The sequence below is a fragment of the Ornithodoros turicata genome, chromosome 8, assembly GCF_037126465.1.
Source record: "Ornithodoros turicata isolate Travis chromosome 8, ASM3712646v1, whole genome shotgun sequence".
In the NCBI taxonomy this organism is placed as follows: Eukaryota; Metazoa; Arthropoda; class Arachnida; order Ixodida; family Argasidae; genus Ornithodoros; species Ornithodoros turicata.
Window position 1 is genome coordinate 19,155,795 of NC_088208.1, and position 18,620 is coordinate 19,174,414.

The 18,620-nt window shown below is 43.9% G+C and overlaps 1 protein-coding gene across 1 annotated transcript in view; it reads left to right on the forward strand.

Moving 5' to 3' along the window:
* LOC135366603 (integrin alpha-9-like) overlaps positions 1 to 18,620 on the forward strand; it is a 50,159-nt gene that overhangs the window by 28,461 nt on the left and 3,078 nt on the right. Inside the window, exons 6-26 of the mRNA XM_064599383.1 lie at positions 784 to 829; positions 901 to 999; positions 1,658 to 1,749; positions 1,961 to 2,038; positions 3,453 to 3,602; positions 4,176 to 4,281; positions 4,428 to 4,519; positions 4,592 to 4,682; positions 5,388 to 5,433; positions 5,753 to 5,910; positions 7,286 to 7,434; positions 8,503 to 8,634; positions 9,238 to 9,317; positions 10,436 to 10,649; positions 10,847 to 11,001; positions 11,370 to 11,439; positions 12,274 to 12,381; positions 12,866 to 13,039; positions 15,239 to 15,361; positions 15,472 to 15,573; positions 16,878 to 17,000. Coding sequence (XP_064455453.1) covers positions 784 to 829; positions 901 to 999; positions 1,658 to 1,749; positions 1,961 to 2,038; positions 3,453 to 3,602; positions 4,176 to 4,281; positions 4,428 to 4,519; positions 4,592 to 4,682; positions 5,388 to 5,433; positions 5,753 to 5,910; positions 7,286 to 7,434; positions 8,503 to 8,634; positions 9,238 to 9,317; positions 10,436 to 10,649; positions 10,847 to 11,001; positions 11,370 to 11,439; positions 12,274 to 12,381; positions 12,866 to 13,039; positions 15,239 to 15,361; positions 15,472 to 15,573; positions 16,878 to 17,000 — 2,388 coding nt within the window. The remainder of the gene's footprint in view (positions 1 to 783; positions 830 to 900; positions 1,000 to 1,657; positions 1,750 to 1,960; positions 2,039 to 3,452; positions 3,603 to 4,175; positions 4,282 to 4,427; positions 4,520 to 4,591; positions 4,683 to 5,387; positions 5,434 to 5,752; positions 5,911 to 7,285; positions 7,435 to 8,502; positions 8,635 to 9,237; positions 9,318 to 10,435; positions 10,650 to 10,846; positions 11,002 to 11,369; positions 11,440 to 12,273; positions 12,382 to 12,865; positions 13,040 to 15,238; positions 15,362 to 15,471; positions 15,574 to 16,877; positions 17,001 to 18,620) is intronic.

Consider the following 18,620-nt stretch of genomic DNA (forward strand, 5'->3'; position numbering starts at 1 on the left):
TTTAAGCGAAAGTACCTGCAATTTATACTTTCTTCTCCTTCTCGAGAAGGCAGTCAGTGCGGGGCATGCTTCTAATGGTCTCAACCAGGGTTCCAGAGTGAACCGGAAAAAAAAAGGTAGTTTTGGGTGAACTGGAACGGAACAAAAAACAAAAGATTTTATGCTTCCAGGGGCAACTGAAAATATGTTTTCGGTTCTAATGGACAATTGAAGTATTTGGCCCTTAAGGGTATGTAAAGCAAGACCTCAAGTGCACAATACAGGGCACCCATCACGCAGCACTTCTCACCGGCGACTATATGACACAGGACGCATTGTGCACAGCAGTGCTTACCCGAAGCGCAGCCGAAGCTACTGAGGACACCGCCGAGGAATCCCCTCAGCACTCTCGCAAGCAGGCCCAACAACACTGAATATCCTCTGGATGTACGAATAATGTCCTAACGGATTGATACGTCCGATGGACATCTGAGAGATGTCCATCGGATGTACGGATTCCTTAGGACATTATGCGCACCTCCAGCGGATATTCAGTGTTGTTGGGGGAGGCCCAGATATTCCTTATCAAACGTGCGAGCCACTTGCTGCCATTAGCTACACATTATATTGAGTGTTATAAAGTACTAAGTAGACCATAAAAAGCGAATTTGTTTTGGACATACATATATCATTCTATGGGTTGGATTTACCCATTTTCGTTTTTTTTAAGCTTAGAGAGAACAAACGGACGTTCCACCTTTAGAAGTTGCGGAATAACATGTGTGCGACTTTGAATCATTTCAGGATGATGAGTTAATCCTCGGAGCGCCAGGGTTGCTTGACTGGACAGGTAACGATTTCAGATTTTGCTAACTGTCACTTCTCTACGTGCATCTAAGATTTGTTCTTTCTGGACTAAAGGAAATCTGGTCAAGTACATAAAAGATGAAAAGACATCAACACTGCGTGGTTTTGTTGGGCAAGATGGCCTCGTCAGGCAGAGAATATCGCAATACATAGGTAAGAAGGTCTAGGTTTTTCTTTTCACGTGACTGTACACAGTCATTAAGGGTCGATTCACACGATGCAACTTTAGTTGCGCGCAACCAGGTTGCGCCACCAAGTTGCACTGTGTGAACGCGAAGCTCTGGTTGCGCAACTCGAGTTGCAGGAGTTGCAGAGCCGATCGCTTCACGAGCGATTTCTCCTGCAACTCTAGCTGCAACCTGTCAATCACACGGCTCCGCCTTGCAAGCGCGACCAATCAGGAAGCCTTCCATGTGTCAGTTATTGCAGCGGCAGTACGCGAGACGATGAAATTATCTCTAACCAGTGGAAATTATGCAAAATTATCAAACTCGCAACGGATCGAACTCGTAACGAGCAGAAGTCGCAGTGCGATTGGACGAAAATGATGACAATGATGTTTTTCGCGCCATCTGGCGAGCTCGATGACAACTACGGCATTCCGAGTTGCTCGCCGTATGAAAGGGACCTTTTTGGTGCAACTTCGGTTGCGTGCAACTATAGCGGAAACCGAGTTGCAGCAAAAAGTTGCATCGTGTGAATCGACCCTAAAATGAATGACACTGCCGTGCCAATACCCTGTGCTGTCCGGAGACGCATTACAGTCTGCTGCAGGAATTTGATTTTCTTACATTTATTTTCATTCGACCAGGATACTCTGTAACTTCTGGAAGGTTCACGGAGGCACTTGGAAACTCAATAGCAGCCAGTGCTCCTAGGGATACAGCCGACTGTCGCGGTGCAGTAAGTTGTTGTGTACTTTAATTTTACCCTGTGGGTACTTCTTGTGCAAATATATATTCAAAGGATTGTAAACCTAAGTTCTACTCCCCCTGTTTTCTGTATTTGTTTTTTTTAGCCATTCCTTGCTGCTTTAAAAGTTCGTTTGAAAACATGACATCTTCGTTTGTGATTTGTTTACCATTGACTATGAATAATCTCGTACTGTCTCTAGGTGTACATACTTGGGCAGCAGACAGGAAGGGCTGAAGCGTTTATTCTGCAAGTGCAGATGATGAAAGAAGGTGAACAGGTAACAAAATTCTGTAGTTACTCGTGCACATTTCTTACCCCAAAAACATGGCGCCACTGATGGTATGCGTTCAGTCCACAGGGGAAAATTGGAACCCGACACTTAAGTACTTTAAGTACTTTTTTAAGTACGACTTACGACTTTAGTACGACTTTAGTACGACTTTAGTATGACTTTAGTATGACTTTAGTACGACTTTAAGTACAACACTTAAGTACACCCGTACTTTATCTCCCATTTATTCAGATGTCCGCGGCGATCTCCCCGGAATCGAACGTCGCCGTTCTGCCTCAGCGTCGCGATTTATTCCGAGATACCTGCGCGATATCTCCGGAATCGAACGCGTGATTGATCGATTGTTCCTCATTGTCGTGATTCTCCCACACCAAATCTTCTTTCGTTCCATCGAGCACGGACAAAATACTTCCCTATGTCTGTCACACTCGTCGTTCATCACCTCGGCGCCTGGTACTCCTTCTCGTTGACTACTCGGTACGAGTGGTCGTGCGAGCACGATGTGCTGGCTGGCGCTGTGTGACTCGACCCGGCTGTGCTACTAAAGCCAGGGTTTTAACCCTTGAAGGGTGCACCAATGTGTCCGAAGGTCTCCGTTTGAATTTTCATGCCCTCTCTTTTATGGTGCTGCAGCGCTGCTTTGAGAGTGATCTTTGGCTGCTTGAAGCTTCCCCGGGGAACCAAGGCGCCATTTGTGGGCTACAAGTGTACTGGAGTATAATATCGCTGGGGGGTGAGAATTGCCCGTACTGCGAACAGCGGTGCAGGGAAGCATAACGTGCAGAAGGCACTTGTTCTGAGCTAGCAGACAATGCAGCACAGTCAGCTACGGAAAGACACCAAATTAATAAAGCGTTGCGTATGACAAAGGCAGCCGTCTAAAGACATGACTTCAAATTGTACCACGCTCTTGTGGACCTTTGCGGACAAGTAGACAAACACAAAACATGCTCTGTTATGCATAACCAAAGTGCAAATATAAGCAATATAACTAACAAAGGCTTGTGGAATATTCGTAGGAGAACTCAATAAATATAGCTTTCCACAATTCATCAGGTGTGTACATTGTTTATGAAGCCTTACCTTTTTTGGCACACAGTTGAAATTTTCGCCCGCCCCTGAAAGGGTCCGCGTGCGGGGAACAAAAAAGTACCAGTATTTTAGCACTCGTGTTTGTAGGTGCATTCAGTATGCGGGTGGGTACGGTACACAAAGAAAGAGTGCACCATTTTGCGATATGTATAACAAAAAGGTGAACCAACGAATGATGTCGAAAATTTTGCGTGATATGTCTCCGCTTGTTCCAGCGACTATCCACGTACCACACAAAAGTGAGCGTGAATTTTATGGCACTACGTAAGATTCTCATTGTGAGGTTGACCTCCTTTCCCCCCTGCAGATGGGCTCCTATTTTGGTGCTGCTGTTTTGGCCCTGGATTTAACTCAGAATGGTTTCTCTGACCTCCTTGTTGGAGCTCCAATGTACTCGCTTCGTGATGATGGTCCAGGCGATGAGGGGAAGCTTTATGTCTACAGGAGCAACGGAGCCGTAAGTTGATGCCTGGTCTGGTATCCGTAACCCTCTGTGTAGCGTTTATGGCTTGTGTGTGTGTGTATTTAATTTGAGTAACTGGATGTGAGATGCGAGCTCTAAATTGAGTTAATGTAGACATCACACCTCCTGCAATATGGCTGCGGCCTTTACTCAGGACCAACTGCGGCATAGAAGAAAAATAGATTATAAATTGCGCGATACGATTTCTTCTGAAATATTTTGAACGGTGGTTGTGAGGAGTATTCGTAATCTTAAGACGGAGATTCCCAGACCCATGTTTTCGACCGGACTTTAAGGCGCAGCAACTTTAATCTTCCTTTTTTGGGAGACGTTGATAGAGAGGAACAAATTTAGTTTAATTGTTTGGCCAGCCAGGATGACGGGATTCTTTTGCTTCTAGGTGTAAAATAAATCTTGCTCGCAGTCTGTATCTAGGGGCCTTGGTCATGTGCATTTTCTTTTCTTTCCTGGTTGTTAAAATATATTGGCTTAATTAAAAAAAAAAAAAAAAAACTAAGTTTTTCAGTTCCTGTTCTGTCTATTCACTGCAATATGCACTTTCTTCAGAGCTTGCAATTGCAAGATGGAACCATCATGGGTGCAACTGTGGCTGGTGCACGGTTTGCTTCTGCCATTGTACACGCAGGGGACCTCAACATGGATGGTTACCCAGGTACGCACACATTACCTTCATGAGCATTTGGTTATTTCCTTCTTTAAGTTTGGATCACAAAGAAGTGCAACTATCCTTGGTGCCTTAGTTTAGCATTTTTCGAGAGGATTTTATTGACGTTAATTATTGGGGGTTAATTGCTTCAGATGTTGCCATTGGAGCACCTTATGAAAATGGTCACGGTGCAGTTTACATATACAACGGGGGCAGCGACGGCCTGAAGACAAAATATGCGCAGGTATTTACCTTTTGGGACTGTAACCTTGTATGTAATGAAAATTTTCTGAGTAGGCAAGCCTATTATTTTCAGAGAATTGAGGCTCGCAGGATCACTGGGGCTCCTATGGGCTTTGGCATGGGGATATCGGATGGAGTTGACATGGACAACAACTATTACCCAGGTAAAGTTCATGGCAGTTCAGTGGTCATGTAATGGCAACGAAAGGAAAGTTAGGTAGCAAGCGAGCTGGTGGTGACGATCCATGACTTGAAAACTCGAGACGAGGTAGGGACGATAACAGACAAACACAAACACAGTCTCAAACTCAGCTCAAACTCGGCTCTTTTTGAGCCGAGTTTGAGACGGTGTTTGTGTTTGTCTGTTATCGTCCCTACCTCGTCTCGGGTCTTCAAGTCATGAATGTAATGGCATTCTATGGGCTCTTCTTAGAGCTTCCACAAGGTGAACTTCTATCTGCCTGGAAAGCACAAGATTGCCCATTAATAGTATGGGGAAAAAAATTGGCAGTGAAATTTAAATACGTGCCCTCCATGTTTTGGTGGATGCCCATCTCTTGATTTAGCTCACTTCATCTAGTTGCTATACATGTGTGTCCGAAATTTGCATTAACTCCTAGAACACTGCACAGGGTATTTTTAGGCCCAGGCCTGGCCCAAGCCTGGCCTTCCTTTTGTTTGCCACATGGGCCCAGCCTGAAGAAGTTCTGTGTTTCTAGAACTGTGTTTTTTTCATATAACACTGAGGGTTTTTGTTTACAGCTGTTTTCTGCGATCAAAAAGTTTAATAAGAATGTCTGATTTTCCTGTTTCATTCTGTAGAACCCATCTTACCGCAGAGGCTTGAATTTTACTTCGTTTTCTTCCAGATCTCCTCATTGGTGCATACGACTCTGACAAGGCTTACCTCTTCAGGTAAGTGCTGACTTGCCACTAACGCGGTCCCACTTTGCGCTAACAGTATTCGAAAATAAAATAAATGAAAGAATTCAATTGTACAGTGCTGGACAAAAATTTACGGAACACTCTCCGGCGCGTTCATTCCTCATAGTGACATGCTAGCAGCGAATGGGAACGTATGGACTTGCAGACATGTGCTGTGGTAACCCAGCCACCTGTTTGCGGATGTTTGTCATGTGTTCCATGAAGTTTTGTTCAGCACCGTACGTGAAAATTCTGGGACCTATTGTGCCAAGTGCTTTTGTGTGAGAAGAACATGTCTCTTACCATTCAGGGCAGTGCCAGTGGTCCACACAAATGCCTGGGTGGAGATCGAGACGGAGCGATTTGCTTCAAGAAACCCAAACTGTAACTACAGAGGAAGGGAGTTTATCTGCGTGACGATAACGCCGTGCATCTCCTATGATGGCAAACACGTACCTAACCAAATAGGTTAGTCTTCTGAGCATGCAAATAAGCCTTCCCTTGCAGCAGAAGGCATACTAACGGCCCTGCAGGATTCCCTGGTCAGTGTCCCCACTCTGTCGGCTTCCATTCCCCTTTTGTTGGAGGAGCTCGAGTATGGGAGGGCCAGGAGAATAATCGTGATGGCATCGTTTATTGCAGCTGAACCTGTATACTGGGATTGATTGTATGCTTTGAACAAAACATTGTTGTTAGACAGTGAACAGAGTACTGCCAGTTAACTCTGCATTCCAAGCATGCCATGTTTGCACCTTGTTGCAGTAACAGATTTGCTTCTATTCCAGCGTTCTTTTCGTGTTTTGAGCATGTACAGATGCATGCTTTCAAAATTCCTTCTCATTACTGACGTGCAAATATTAAGGTCTGGGTGCACATCAAATATGCATACATGGCCCATTTGTCATCCGTGAAAATAATAATAGCCTTGAAAATAATGTCTTAGATGGCCAGCGTCATGTGACTTATTAGATTAGTACACAGATTTTTCCTATTACAACGCTTGATAGCACTGCTGGCACAACCACGTGAACATGTTTATCGAGCCGAAATCGAAGTTCCCATCAGCATTGTAGCAAGCTTTAGGCTACACTATTGTATTTGTATGCATGTGAGGAAAGGAGCCTGTCTGCCCCATTTACACACATGCATGCCCTGTATCTTACCCTCCTGTAGAGGGCCGATAAATTGCAATACAATCTTAAATTTTCTTTGGCGGGTGCATATTGCTCTGTAGATGTCATTGCAGCAAAAATACTAAAAAAGGGACAAGTCGACTTATCCCCTTATTGCATACAGAGGTTCAGTTGTCTGCGTCTGAAACTTGTATTAACGTAACATATTAATGTTACGTAACTAGTAATGTAACGTATTACCCACGACCCAGGAAACTTACTATCGCTGTACCCGAGCAAATGCTTAGATTGTGAAGGGGTTCATTATTTCATTCCTCGCATCACCACCAGCAATGAGGTAGTGTATCGCCCCCCTGCCCAAAATGCAAATGTCATTGTATGACATCCCATAGATATCCTGTGGATGTCCAGACGTTGTAGGGATGTCCCTGGGATATTAATGGTTTGCTGGGTGGCGATGAAACTCCCCATTCATTATCTCACCATAAAGTTGTTGTTGTTGTTAAGACACTTCTCCGACGATCGCCCAAGCGAAGTTTTCTCTATATGCATTTCAGTGAGCGAGATGATGGGAATCGAGTATTGGATCATGGTATCAGAGTTATCATTATATTGCTGATCGTAATAAACGGGCTCGGCTGTGTCTACATTTTGCTTACAGCCAGTGTGCATGAGCGTCATGTGTGACACTTCATATACATTCACAATAGAATTCCAATACACTCTGGAAATGGACACAAGGAAAAATATATCTCGCCGTGGTTTCCTGGAAGGCCCTGCAGAGCTTGCCGAGGTTACGGACTTCAAGGTGCTTCAAAGAGGGAAGGAGAACTGCTTTGTGCAAAAGGCATACATCTATGTGAGTCAGCAAACATTGAGTTAATTTTCTAGATCGTACTCCAGACACATGGGCACCGTGAAGGCATTTTAAGCGAAGGACACTGTTCCAAATGACATAGCAATCTCCTTCTGCTACCGGTCCCATATACTGAAGAGGGCATTGATAATCTCCTTTGTGAGCGAAAAAGAGTAGACTGGAACATGTGACCAGCTTACAGTGAACATTTCTCACATTCGCGTTGTATCCTAGCGACTTTGCAGCGAACTACGCTCTGCGTGCGCCAGAACAAACCTATGTGGATAGTATAAGGACCAAAACTGGTCTTGGAGTGGGAACGACATGTTTGCTTGCTGTCCCCACTGGTCCCAGTCCTGTTGTTCCCATCCAGCACCACCTATTGAACAGAGAGATAACCTTGTCCGGCGCACTCAATGTCTTCGCGCATGTGCATCTTCAGTTGTGGAAAAAGTGGATTTGTAAAATTTTTGCAAACATGTAGCCAAACACAAGATGGTCGCAATTCATGTGTTGCGTCGCAGAATCTACAGTTTAGGATTTCACTCTCTTTCTCAAGAAGTGCGGCAATGCAGAGAGGCCTCTGATAGGTCTCCTTAGATGGTCTTTCGTGATGGTTGGACACATTGTTTGAGGGGACCAATGAGAGACTGCTCCGCATTGTTGGGCTTCTTGAGAGCAAGAGGGTAAGCATAAATTGCAGTGTCTTTCGCACATAAATGAATCATGAATCTAGTTCCTTTTGTTTTGGTGTCAAGTCAGCAGTATCTTTCATTTCATGTGAGGAGAAATTTTTGCACTCGCACACCCCCTTTAAAATTCGCTGATCACCTAGAGCCACATTTGTGGTGGTGTCCCCTGAGAGAATAAACCGTCCATGCTGTATCGTATGCCATATCGTATCATGTGCCATATCATATCATATGCCATATTGTATCTTATGCCATATCATTCCGTACATTCCTACCCATAAGGAGTCCCTCAAAGGCGTTGTAGCTTGCCCATGTGTTGGGGGCATGAGAGTTTTTTTGGAGTGCTTATAAGATTGTGTGTTTGCTTTCTTATGTCCAGCCTGATGTCAAAGATATCGTGACTCCGTTTGAGTTCAAGCTTTCATATGGGATAAGCCGAGCAAGGCGACAAGCCTTCTGCAAGGAGTGTGTTGCAATCGACAGTGGTTCACAGACAGTGATCACAAACAGGGTAGGTATGAAGTCCTCATTGTAGATTTGTGCGTCACATAGGATGTACTGCACAGGGGTGCTGTTTCTTGTATAATTAGGGCCCCAAGTTTTCGGGTAAAACCCGATAAAACCCGTTTGTACCCCCGGATTTACATCAGAATAGTTCGGGTTTAACCCGATAAAACCCGTAAACCGGGCTTGCGAAAGTGAAAACCAAGGACTGGATCCGCACATGAGTGAACTACGGCAATCGCCCGACTTGCTCCCGACTTGCTCCCGACTTGCTCCCGACTTGCTCCCGACTTGCTCCCGACTCAACAGCTACAGAATGCATGGCACTGCATACTCGGCATGATTGTTCCACATCTTGTGTCCACATCTCCTTAAGACTCCTAAACGTCTTAAGACTCCTTAGATAAAACCCGATTTTTAGCCCCTGCTCTTCAAGAAAACATAAAACCGAAAAGCACAAGGCCTTATGTGTGCTCCAAAAGTCTTGTTGAGCGGACAAGAAGGAAAAAGGGGGAGAGTGAGCGGTTTCATTGCGTTTGGGCCGCCGTGTCAATTTTGTCGCTCTGTGTCCTATGCCTAATTACTGTAGCATGTACCATTCACTCTGCAGACTGCCTTCAAGTTGGAGTGCGGCGACAACAACATATGTATTGCTGACGTGATGCTGACGGCCAAAATTGCAGGACATGAGTAAGCCTCCCTTTTCAATCTCGTTCATTCTGTAATAGTGAAATAGTGCAACCATAGCTAGTCAAACTAGTTTAAAGGAGCACTGATGCACCCACCACAAGTTCATTTCGAATTAATTTAAAGGCTTTGTTAATTTTGTAGTGGTGTTATAAGTCACCATACAATTACAAAGTTACTTGATCAGAATTGTGCTATGTACTGTGGAGTAACTGTGTGGAAATACTTATCGAGAGAAATACTGCTCGTTAAAGCGTACTTGGTGGGAGCACACAGAAAAAACGGAAGAGGAGATTACCACAGATGAAGGATAAACATAAGAACTTATTTGTGCTGAATGACAGAGACCTCAACTTTGTTTGCTGCCGAGGCAGCCCGCCATCCATAATGGCAGCTTAAAATGGGACATGCAGGACATTTAGGACAGGATATGCAGTGCGTACCCATTGTGCACGTGCAGCTAAATGGGGATAACTTACAACAGCACAAAAAGCCCCTACTTCTATTTTAACAAACGAAAATGCTACCACTGCCAGAACTGTGCAACCGATGGGTGCAGGGGCACCCCTGGCAGGCCCCTTAGCAACGAGGGCCCACCACATGTGTGTCGGTGATGTGGCATACGTAGTTACATTCCAAATGCGTGGACTTATATGCACGGGACATATTTCCTAATTCTGCTTCCCCACTGGCTTCCACCTTTCCTGCTTCTTCGGCATCTCGTTGGCCACCACCAACACTGGCATTGTTTGGTGGGCGGTTTCGATCGTGTTTTCGTGACAAACAGGAGCAAGTAAATTAATTATGGTTGTATAGTGCTCATTGCAACTACAACTTTCATCAGAGAACAAGTTGTCTTTGTGCTGTAGTGCTTCTCTAAACTGAGGTATTGAGGTTGCCGTTTGCTTTGCAGGGAAGTTCACTTGTACTGGAAAATTGCGGAACCTATTGGTCTTGGAGGTTTTGTGTGAGAGAAACATGTCTAAAAGCAGTCCAGTGCTTGGAATAGTCGTGTTTAATTAGTAATATGCTTACCTTGCGCATTAAAAATTACCTAAGAGCAAAAATTGTGATGCTGATTTTTTTTTTGTGCACACGCGCGCTCTTTTACGCTTTGCCAGGAGTGGTGCACCTCTGGTCGTTGGAAGAGACAATGTGGTGACCCTCAACATTAACGTCAAGAATGCTGAAGACAAGCAAGCTGCCTACCTGACCTACGTAACCGTAGAGCTGCCTGAGAGCGCTGACATAGTCAACCTAGCGACATGCGTGCTGAAGAACAACAACGATACGCTCGAATGTGATATTGGAAATCCCCTTCGTGCTGGTGAACAGGTAAGGTGTGCTGTTCAAATCCTCTGCTCTCCTTTTATTCCTATGGTATTGAATAAGACGGACACCTACATCTTGCATCTTGCATTGACCTTGTGCAACAAGATGGGGCATCTGTTATGCATATTAGGAGATGACAGTTGATCGTAGTTACTGTCGTATTAACACTGTCTCTTTTTCTTTTCTTTTTTTTTATGAAGGTATCGCTGTCCATAAAGCTGGGCGTGGCAAAAATCAAGGGAGAGGTCAAGATCAGAGTCACGGCAAAAACAGACAGTAAAGATTCCAATCCTGCAAATAATGTGGAAAACATAGCGCTCCCTGTCATCTATAATGGAGATGTTGGCATCGAAGGGTAAGCAGGATGCGATGGTTCAAGCGCTGTCGACTTGTTCACGGAAGGACTTGAAAAAGAAAGAGTTAGTAGTGGGAATAGAAATTGGAAACTCTCTGCAACCTTAACTTGAACGATGTTGTGACAGGCAGAGCAGGAACAGACACCTCAGGGGGATTCAGCTGAACTATTGGGAGAGAGCATTTCGGAACAATCATCTGTCACATTTACCTGGGACAACCTGGGCTGAAATGTTGCAGCTCTTTTAATAGTTCTTGTGTGTAGCGTTTCTGTTTTGCACGTGAGACGACACGCCCGGTACATGTACGATGTTATGAAACTGAAAGAAGATTCAGCAACCGAACTTACAAGAGGACTTCTCTCCACAGGGCCGCCACAGTCAGCCAGTACGTCTACAATGAAACGAGTGACCTTGTGCCAGTGGTGCACACCTTCACGGTAAGTGTATTGCACGTACCATGAGCTTCTAAAATGGTTTGGTGTCTTGCCGGATGTAGTGCCTCAGGGTCGACAAAGATTGGTGAAACGCATTTCGGTGGAATTTTATGTTACTGAGCTCTAAGGCTCTGTAAAGTGCTTGGGTCTTGGAGGACGGCCCAGTAGGAGGCACTTCCTCCTCCTGCACTCATCAATTACATTAGAAAGGAAAATTTTACGAAAATGACATGAACAGACATGAAGAAAAATTTTGGAACATTGAATGCCTAGTGGAACAGTCATAGTCTGTCTGTAGTATAACTTTATTTAAATGGAACATTAAATGAGGAATGAACTTTGTGAAATTTCTGAAAATTTTTATTGACATTTTTTTGGGAAGAGTCAGTCTGCCTGTAGTATGACTTCATTGAAATGCAACATTAAGCACGGAGTCACGCTTTGGGAAATTTTTGGGAAATTTTTTTAGGAACAGTCATTTAAATTTTTGGAAAATTTTAATGTGAATTTTTTGGGAACAGTCACAGGCTGTCTGTAGTATGACTTCATTGAAATGCAACAGTAAACAAGGAGGTCTCCTTGTTTTCGACGTGATGGCAAAACAATGTCCTTAAATGTCCTTAGTACCTTTAAGGACACTGTTTATAATGCATATGTATTGTGCAAGTTATGAACAAAAACAAAAAAAAAGCAGTACATAATGGCATGCTGCAATGTATCTACACAGGTGACAGTTGCTTAGCATGTGGCAACTACATGCATTCTGTCAGTTTTACTGGATTCCATTCCCTGTGAGGTGGAACATTGCATTTGAGATATTCCTTTGTTTGCTTCCAGGTGGTGAAATATTTTGCTACTCCAATAAACAGAGTCAATCTGCTCGTAAGGATTCCCACAAGAATATTGGGGGAGAAGGATTCGTTCCTAGATTTGCAGAGCATAAGGGTATGTAACCAGGAAGTTTGAGTCAAATCAGTACTGATGCTCAATGTTGTGTCTCAAATGAAACTTCAAAGTGTAGCAGCATCTTAGCAATTGGTACAGCAGCAGAATTCCACAGCAGTGCTTTTATGAAATGTATTCCCATTAAACAAATCAGAAACATTTGCCAATATTACCGCATCATCAACTACCCTGGCTTATCCCAGTTGTGAACATTTGCCAATTTTGATTATGAAGCAGAATTTGATGACTTGTACTGGTGGCACTCCTGAGACCTTAGGCAGAAATTGGTGTTTTGTATGACTCATTTGTGCCGAATGTATATTTTTGAAGTTTCGTTATTTGAGTCACTTTTCATTTAGATGACTTTGTTAAATACTAGTGCAGATAGGGCTGATTCCTGAATGAGGAACGTCCCATTCAAAATGCAACTGTATTTGTTGCTTTTTTTCAATCAGTACTTTACATTTTCTTTCCTGTCATTCAGTTGGAGGACCAGTCAAGGGCTAGAGTCGGTGGAAGCTGTAACTTTTCATCAAATTTCAAGAAACGGTCTTCACAGCACGAGGGACGCAGAGCTTCGAAAGTGAGACGGTCCGCGAATCCTGCACCCCTCATGAGCAGCCACATTTCCAAGACTCAGGTTAAAATGTTGAAGCTGGTAGGTAGAACACGATATTGGTTAACACCTGGGGAATGGTCTAGTCAAAATGCGTGTCAAATGTTTCATAAGGTGACCCCTTGTGCACGAGCGACCATAAGGCATGGCTTGCTCTTTTGGGGGAGCTGCTACGGGTCGCCAACTCTCCCCCTTTGTAATTATATTGATCTCTTTCACCCTTTGTCTCTCTCTCCAAGACTTGAGAGACCATCCATCACACTGCCACATATTTAAGATGGTATCGTAAATTAACTTGCACTGTGATGATATGATAAGCTATTTTATAATACAGTCGCTGACCGATTTTTTGGACATGCTCGATTATTCGGACTCGTTCGCGGAATGGCTGCGGGTTCCATAGAGTCGATATAGAAGAACGTCCAAAATTTAGGACACTGTGCGGCTCCGTTGCACGATATTTCGGACTCTGTTTGGAGAATATTGGTACCATCTGAATTTCGTATCAGAAGAAATCAACCAACTAAAATACTGAGACAAAAAAATAGACAATGATGATTGTTTTTTTTTTCATTCCTCAGAGTAGAAGAGGTCTGTCGTAGTGCTTTTGCGTCTTCGTTTTTGGCCAACGAAACAGCACGTGCTGTCCACCGGCAAGTCGCGCGACGGCGCTGTAGAGCGAGCTTCACCTAAAGCACGCGTGCGTTAGGCGAAGCCGACTTGATGACTGCGGTGCCTCTGACAGTGTACACTGACGAAATGTCGCTTCGGGAAATAGAAGCCGATGTTATCAGGCACAGATAGAAGCGCGTTAGACAAACATCGACACATTTTTCCAGCCTACTAGGGCCTAGTAAAGTTTATTTTGAAGTCTTTTGATTGTTTGGAATGTTAAGTAGCCTACCCTTTAGTACAATGAAATCCTGTTAATTAATTAATTATTTCGGTTCAGACTCTCATATAGTTCGAACTGATGGTCCCATCAAAACCATGTACAGTGGCCGACCGATTTTTCGGATTTCTAAATGCCACAAAATCGGTCAAAATTATCGAGCAGTCAGAATTTTCAGTCAGTGTCACAAATCTCTTGAACCGTACCTGCGAAAAAACGGTCTGAACTTTCGGACGTCAAAGTACATTGGCTCAATGGGGCGTCTGATAAAGCTGCAACTTTTGTCCCAAACATTGCAAAGTCCAAATTTTTGGAGCCCGAAAAATCGGTCGACCACTGCATCGGTCGCACAGGCTCAATGGGGGCAAATGCTCGTGGCTGCGCGGCAGCTGGCATGTCAGGGGCACATTTATTTCTTGAGTCTTAAGCCTACTTACCGTATTTACTCGTGTAATTTGCGCACCCCCACTTTTTCACTAAAAAAGTTGTGAAAATAAAAACTCTCATAACTTGCGCACTCCTACTTTCGTGCACAACAGAGGTCGTTCCCCCCTGACGCTCTTGTGTCACGGGGCGCATGCTGCTCCTTCTTTTGAAAAAGGAGGGGGATCCTCACCACGAATTCCCTACATCATGTTGCGTAGTGCAAGCAATGACTTTCCCTTGGTGGAGGAGATAAGATCAAAGGGATTACCCGGTATGGAATCTTATCTCTGTTTTGACCTTTTATCCCCTCACTACAATAAACCGCGAACCTGTGTGACATCGCGCTGGCTTAGGAAAGAACGACCAGAACACGTGGAGGGAACATATCAGGAAAACTTCTGGCGGCAACATACGCGTCAGCATTCCGCAAGTTGGCTTCACCTAACGCTTGCGTGCTTTAGGAGAAGCTCGCTTCAGGAAAAGCGTGGAGAGCACGTGCTGGGCCTTTTTGAATCATCTCGCAAATTTTTACAGCATTGGCCAAAAACGAAGAGAGAAAATCCTTACGACCGACTTCTTTCACTGACAGTTATAGAAAATGAACAGTCACTGTCTATTTTCTTGCCTAAATTTTTATTTTGGTGTAATTTTTTTAATACGAATTTCGGACTACACGAATGTCTTCCGCTACCCCGTGAGATTCCTATCACCGAGATTGTATTGTATTTTTCACCTAAAGGAACATCTTTTAACAGATTTTGCAAATTTTTCAAGTCTGCTTGTTAATGCCTCGCGTAATTTGCGCACCCCCAACCTTCGCGTCATTTTTCGGTAAAAAAAGTGCGCAGATTATGCGAGTAAATACTTCTAAGACCTAAGCAAGTAGCAATAAGAATGCTAACGCCTTTGCTGTTTCATTGTAGGACTGCAGTGAAGCAGAATGTACGGCGTTTGAGTGCCAAGTTGGACCATTCACAGACCCCAAGAAAGTCGCCAGGATAACCATCGGGATGGTTATTAATGTCACGAGGATAATGGATCAAGTGGTATGTTCAAAGTATTGCGTTTTATAGGTGAAACCTTCTCTCTTTAAATCTCATCTTTCCACTGCCACGTTCAACTGCTGTAATATTGTGCCTGTGTTTGTTTATAACAGGGCATGCCGGACACTGTGGATGTTGTTTCATCTGCTGCAATCACTATCCTGGACAAAACTGTCTTTACGCACCTCGTTAAGCCTCGACCAAAGCAGACTGAGGTAATGATTTTTTTGTAGTCTTAATGAACTACTCATTAAGCTTGCAGAAATAATGCAATTAATTGAGAGCAGCGTAACGCAATAATGAATGTACCTGGGTATTGAAGTGCAGCCCCAGGGTGCGTTCTCAGCATCTTTAGTGCGTGTCTTGTTGCATATGTAATGATCTATCATGAGGCTCAAAACAATACCCTGCATTATTCGTAATTTAAAAGGGAAAAAATCTCTGTGCAGTCATTTAAAAACTGAATTTGGACACAAAGTGTGCGCATTAGATCTTGTGTGCCCATGTCCTGTATTTAAACAATGGCTCAGTCGATAGCGTGTTCACCTTTTGATCCCGAGATCGCGGGTTCGAACCCGGTTGAGGACGCCAGCAACTTGGTGGCAGGGTACAAGTTGCTTAGACACGCCGTCTTCCGCGAGGGACGTTAAATACGGGCTGCCGTGTATATGAGCTCTCGTCGTACGTTAAAGTGCCCTCAGGTGGACAAAAGCAATCCACAGACTGACCACTGTTGCGTCGCTCATGATCTCAAGTTGTGTCGCGACGTAAACCCCCAGTTATTTACAGTGGACTTCTCTTAAACGGAACTCCAAGGGAATGGAAATATTGTTCCATTTATCAGAAGTTCCATTTAAGCAAAGTACACAGATTTCATGAAATTCAACTTTATTTCAAGATAATCAACTTCCACTACTGTAGGTAGCAAGGAAAAAAAGAACTAACAGCTGTTCTCTTTGCATTTTTTTTTATTTGTTTACAAAATATACGTGCTTGAAAAAAGCTTCATGCGCATCTCAATCGTCTACAATGAGGTTTAGCTTTCTGTTCTGTCGGGCAAACTGCGCATCCTCTTCCCGCATCCGGGTTTCCGATATTACCTGTCGGTATCATGTGGCATCATCCACATCACCCTTCAATGCACGGCCTGCTATGACGACAGCGTTGACTTTGGCATATCAGATTTCGCGGTTTCTATTTTTAATTTGCTCTCGCGATCATGTCCCCGAATTATCCGCAACTTCTTGACAGACTTCATGGAAACACATGTGGACGCGAGCTAAGCCTAACCTAACATTGTATGAGTGAGTGACTGATGGATTGGATTGCACCGGCTATGACTTCCGCCCGGGTTGCCAGACGTGAATGGTAATCTTCCAGGTTCGGCGGCATCTCAGTACCCCCCACTTCGTTCCGTTTATCCGTAATTTCCGTTTAACCGAGTTTCGTTTAGTGGGAGTCCACTGTAATTTAACTTTATTCCGAGATGATGAATGGGGGTGTTTCATTTAACTTTCAGATTGTTACATCACTAGTTAAAGAAGGTCCTCCGGCCCCGTACCAGCTGCCCTGGTGGGCATACCTCCTTATAGTCTTGTTTGGAATAGCGCTTCTGCTTCTCATTGTGTTCTGCCTGTACAAGGTAAGGCCCCTTTCTTTTGCACTTCAGTGCCCCTTTGTGGAAACGCTGGAAAGCTTTGTAAGCGTTGTATGCTCGTGATTAGTATTGAAGTTGAATGTAGAGAGCGTAAATTTAACGTAACCGTCTATTCAACATAGCACAGCCGCAAACCGATTTTTCGGACTTCTAGCAGCTGCAAAATCGGCCTGATTTTTAATGATTTGCATAAATCCGCTTTATTTCAAAAACCTTCACCCGGGACATTCAAACTGACTTCAAAAAAATAATCTATAAATGTCTACTTCCCTGCATGAACTCGTAACAACATATGACAGCAAATTTTGGCGAATGCTTCGTCAGTGCAGTGATTGCCTCCTGTGGACGGGGGTGCATCAACGACATGCTCATTGCTGCCATCGTTTTTACCTTTTTTTATGTGGTCTGTAACGAAGACGATGTTGATGCTAACACTGCTGAAGTGTCAAATACCAAGTGTCACGTTATCTCGACCGTCACTGAATTTGTGCCTTCGCCTCCACTAAACACGTCTGTCATAGAGACATCATTGACATCCTCACTTGAAGTTGAGGTCAGCATTTCCGATACTGAAAGATACTTGCTGTCGAATAAGACAAGCGCATTGAAAGATAAGGTCCTGAAACACGTCTGACGCAGAGCATTCGGTTTTGTTCGCGCATAAATACGATCTGCCTTCCCACGTGTGCGCTGTGCATCTACGCTTTTTTATGTCTGGAATGTCCTTCGTGTCGTAAAAGCATTGCCGCGGAAGTCCATTTCTCTGCCAGATTTCTGGCGCTCTGGAGGGGGCTGTAAATCCTAAAAAACTGGGCACGTTTGATGAGAGATCAGTATGAATGATCAAGCACGTCTTTCAAGGAGTGGTCTGAATTATTGAATGCGGAAATACATGGGTTCTTTGTAGGGCTGCGCGAATAGTGATTTTTTTGGTTCGAATCAAATATGAATCAAATGGTAAAATCTTCGAATGGTAGCGAATCGAATAATGTCGAATGCCACGCAAAGGTATGTGCTTATCGCTGAATAGTAAGCAAAAGTCTGCATTGAAACCAGATGCTCTGTTGTAGTTTATGAGACTGCAAACTATGTCCTGGCTAGCTTTGCTACACCAGGAAAGTCAAACTTTCCATCACTTGTAAGGGCAAAAGTTTGCAGACCCCCTCTAAATGTTGCCTTTAATTTGTTTCACATATTTCATTGATGAATACCTTTGGTTTGAATCTCGTACCCAGGCATAACTTAGTCGACAATGTGATGGAATCCCTTTTTGTATGGTGATCCAACTAAAGCTCAAAATAATTAAACTAATTCAAGTTTGTTGCCAACATTTGCTAAAATACCTCTAAAAAGTGGCAATTTTCAGTGATCCCTCATATCGCACTTTTAAACCATGCCTGCAACCCGGGAGAAGTGTAAACTAGCCTTCGCCTGACGCTCGGAGACATGAGGCGAAGCCAACTTGCAGGATATGTTCAAGTCCGCACGCGCAAAAGTGTAAAGTAAGCTTCACCTAACACTCAGAGGCATGAGGTGAAGCCACCTTGCAGGATAGATTTGAGTCGCAAAAATGTAAAGTAGGCTTCACCCAACGCTCAGAGGCAT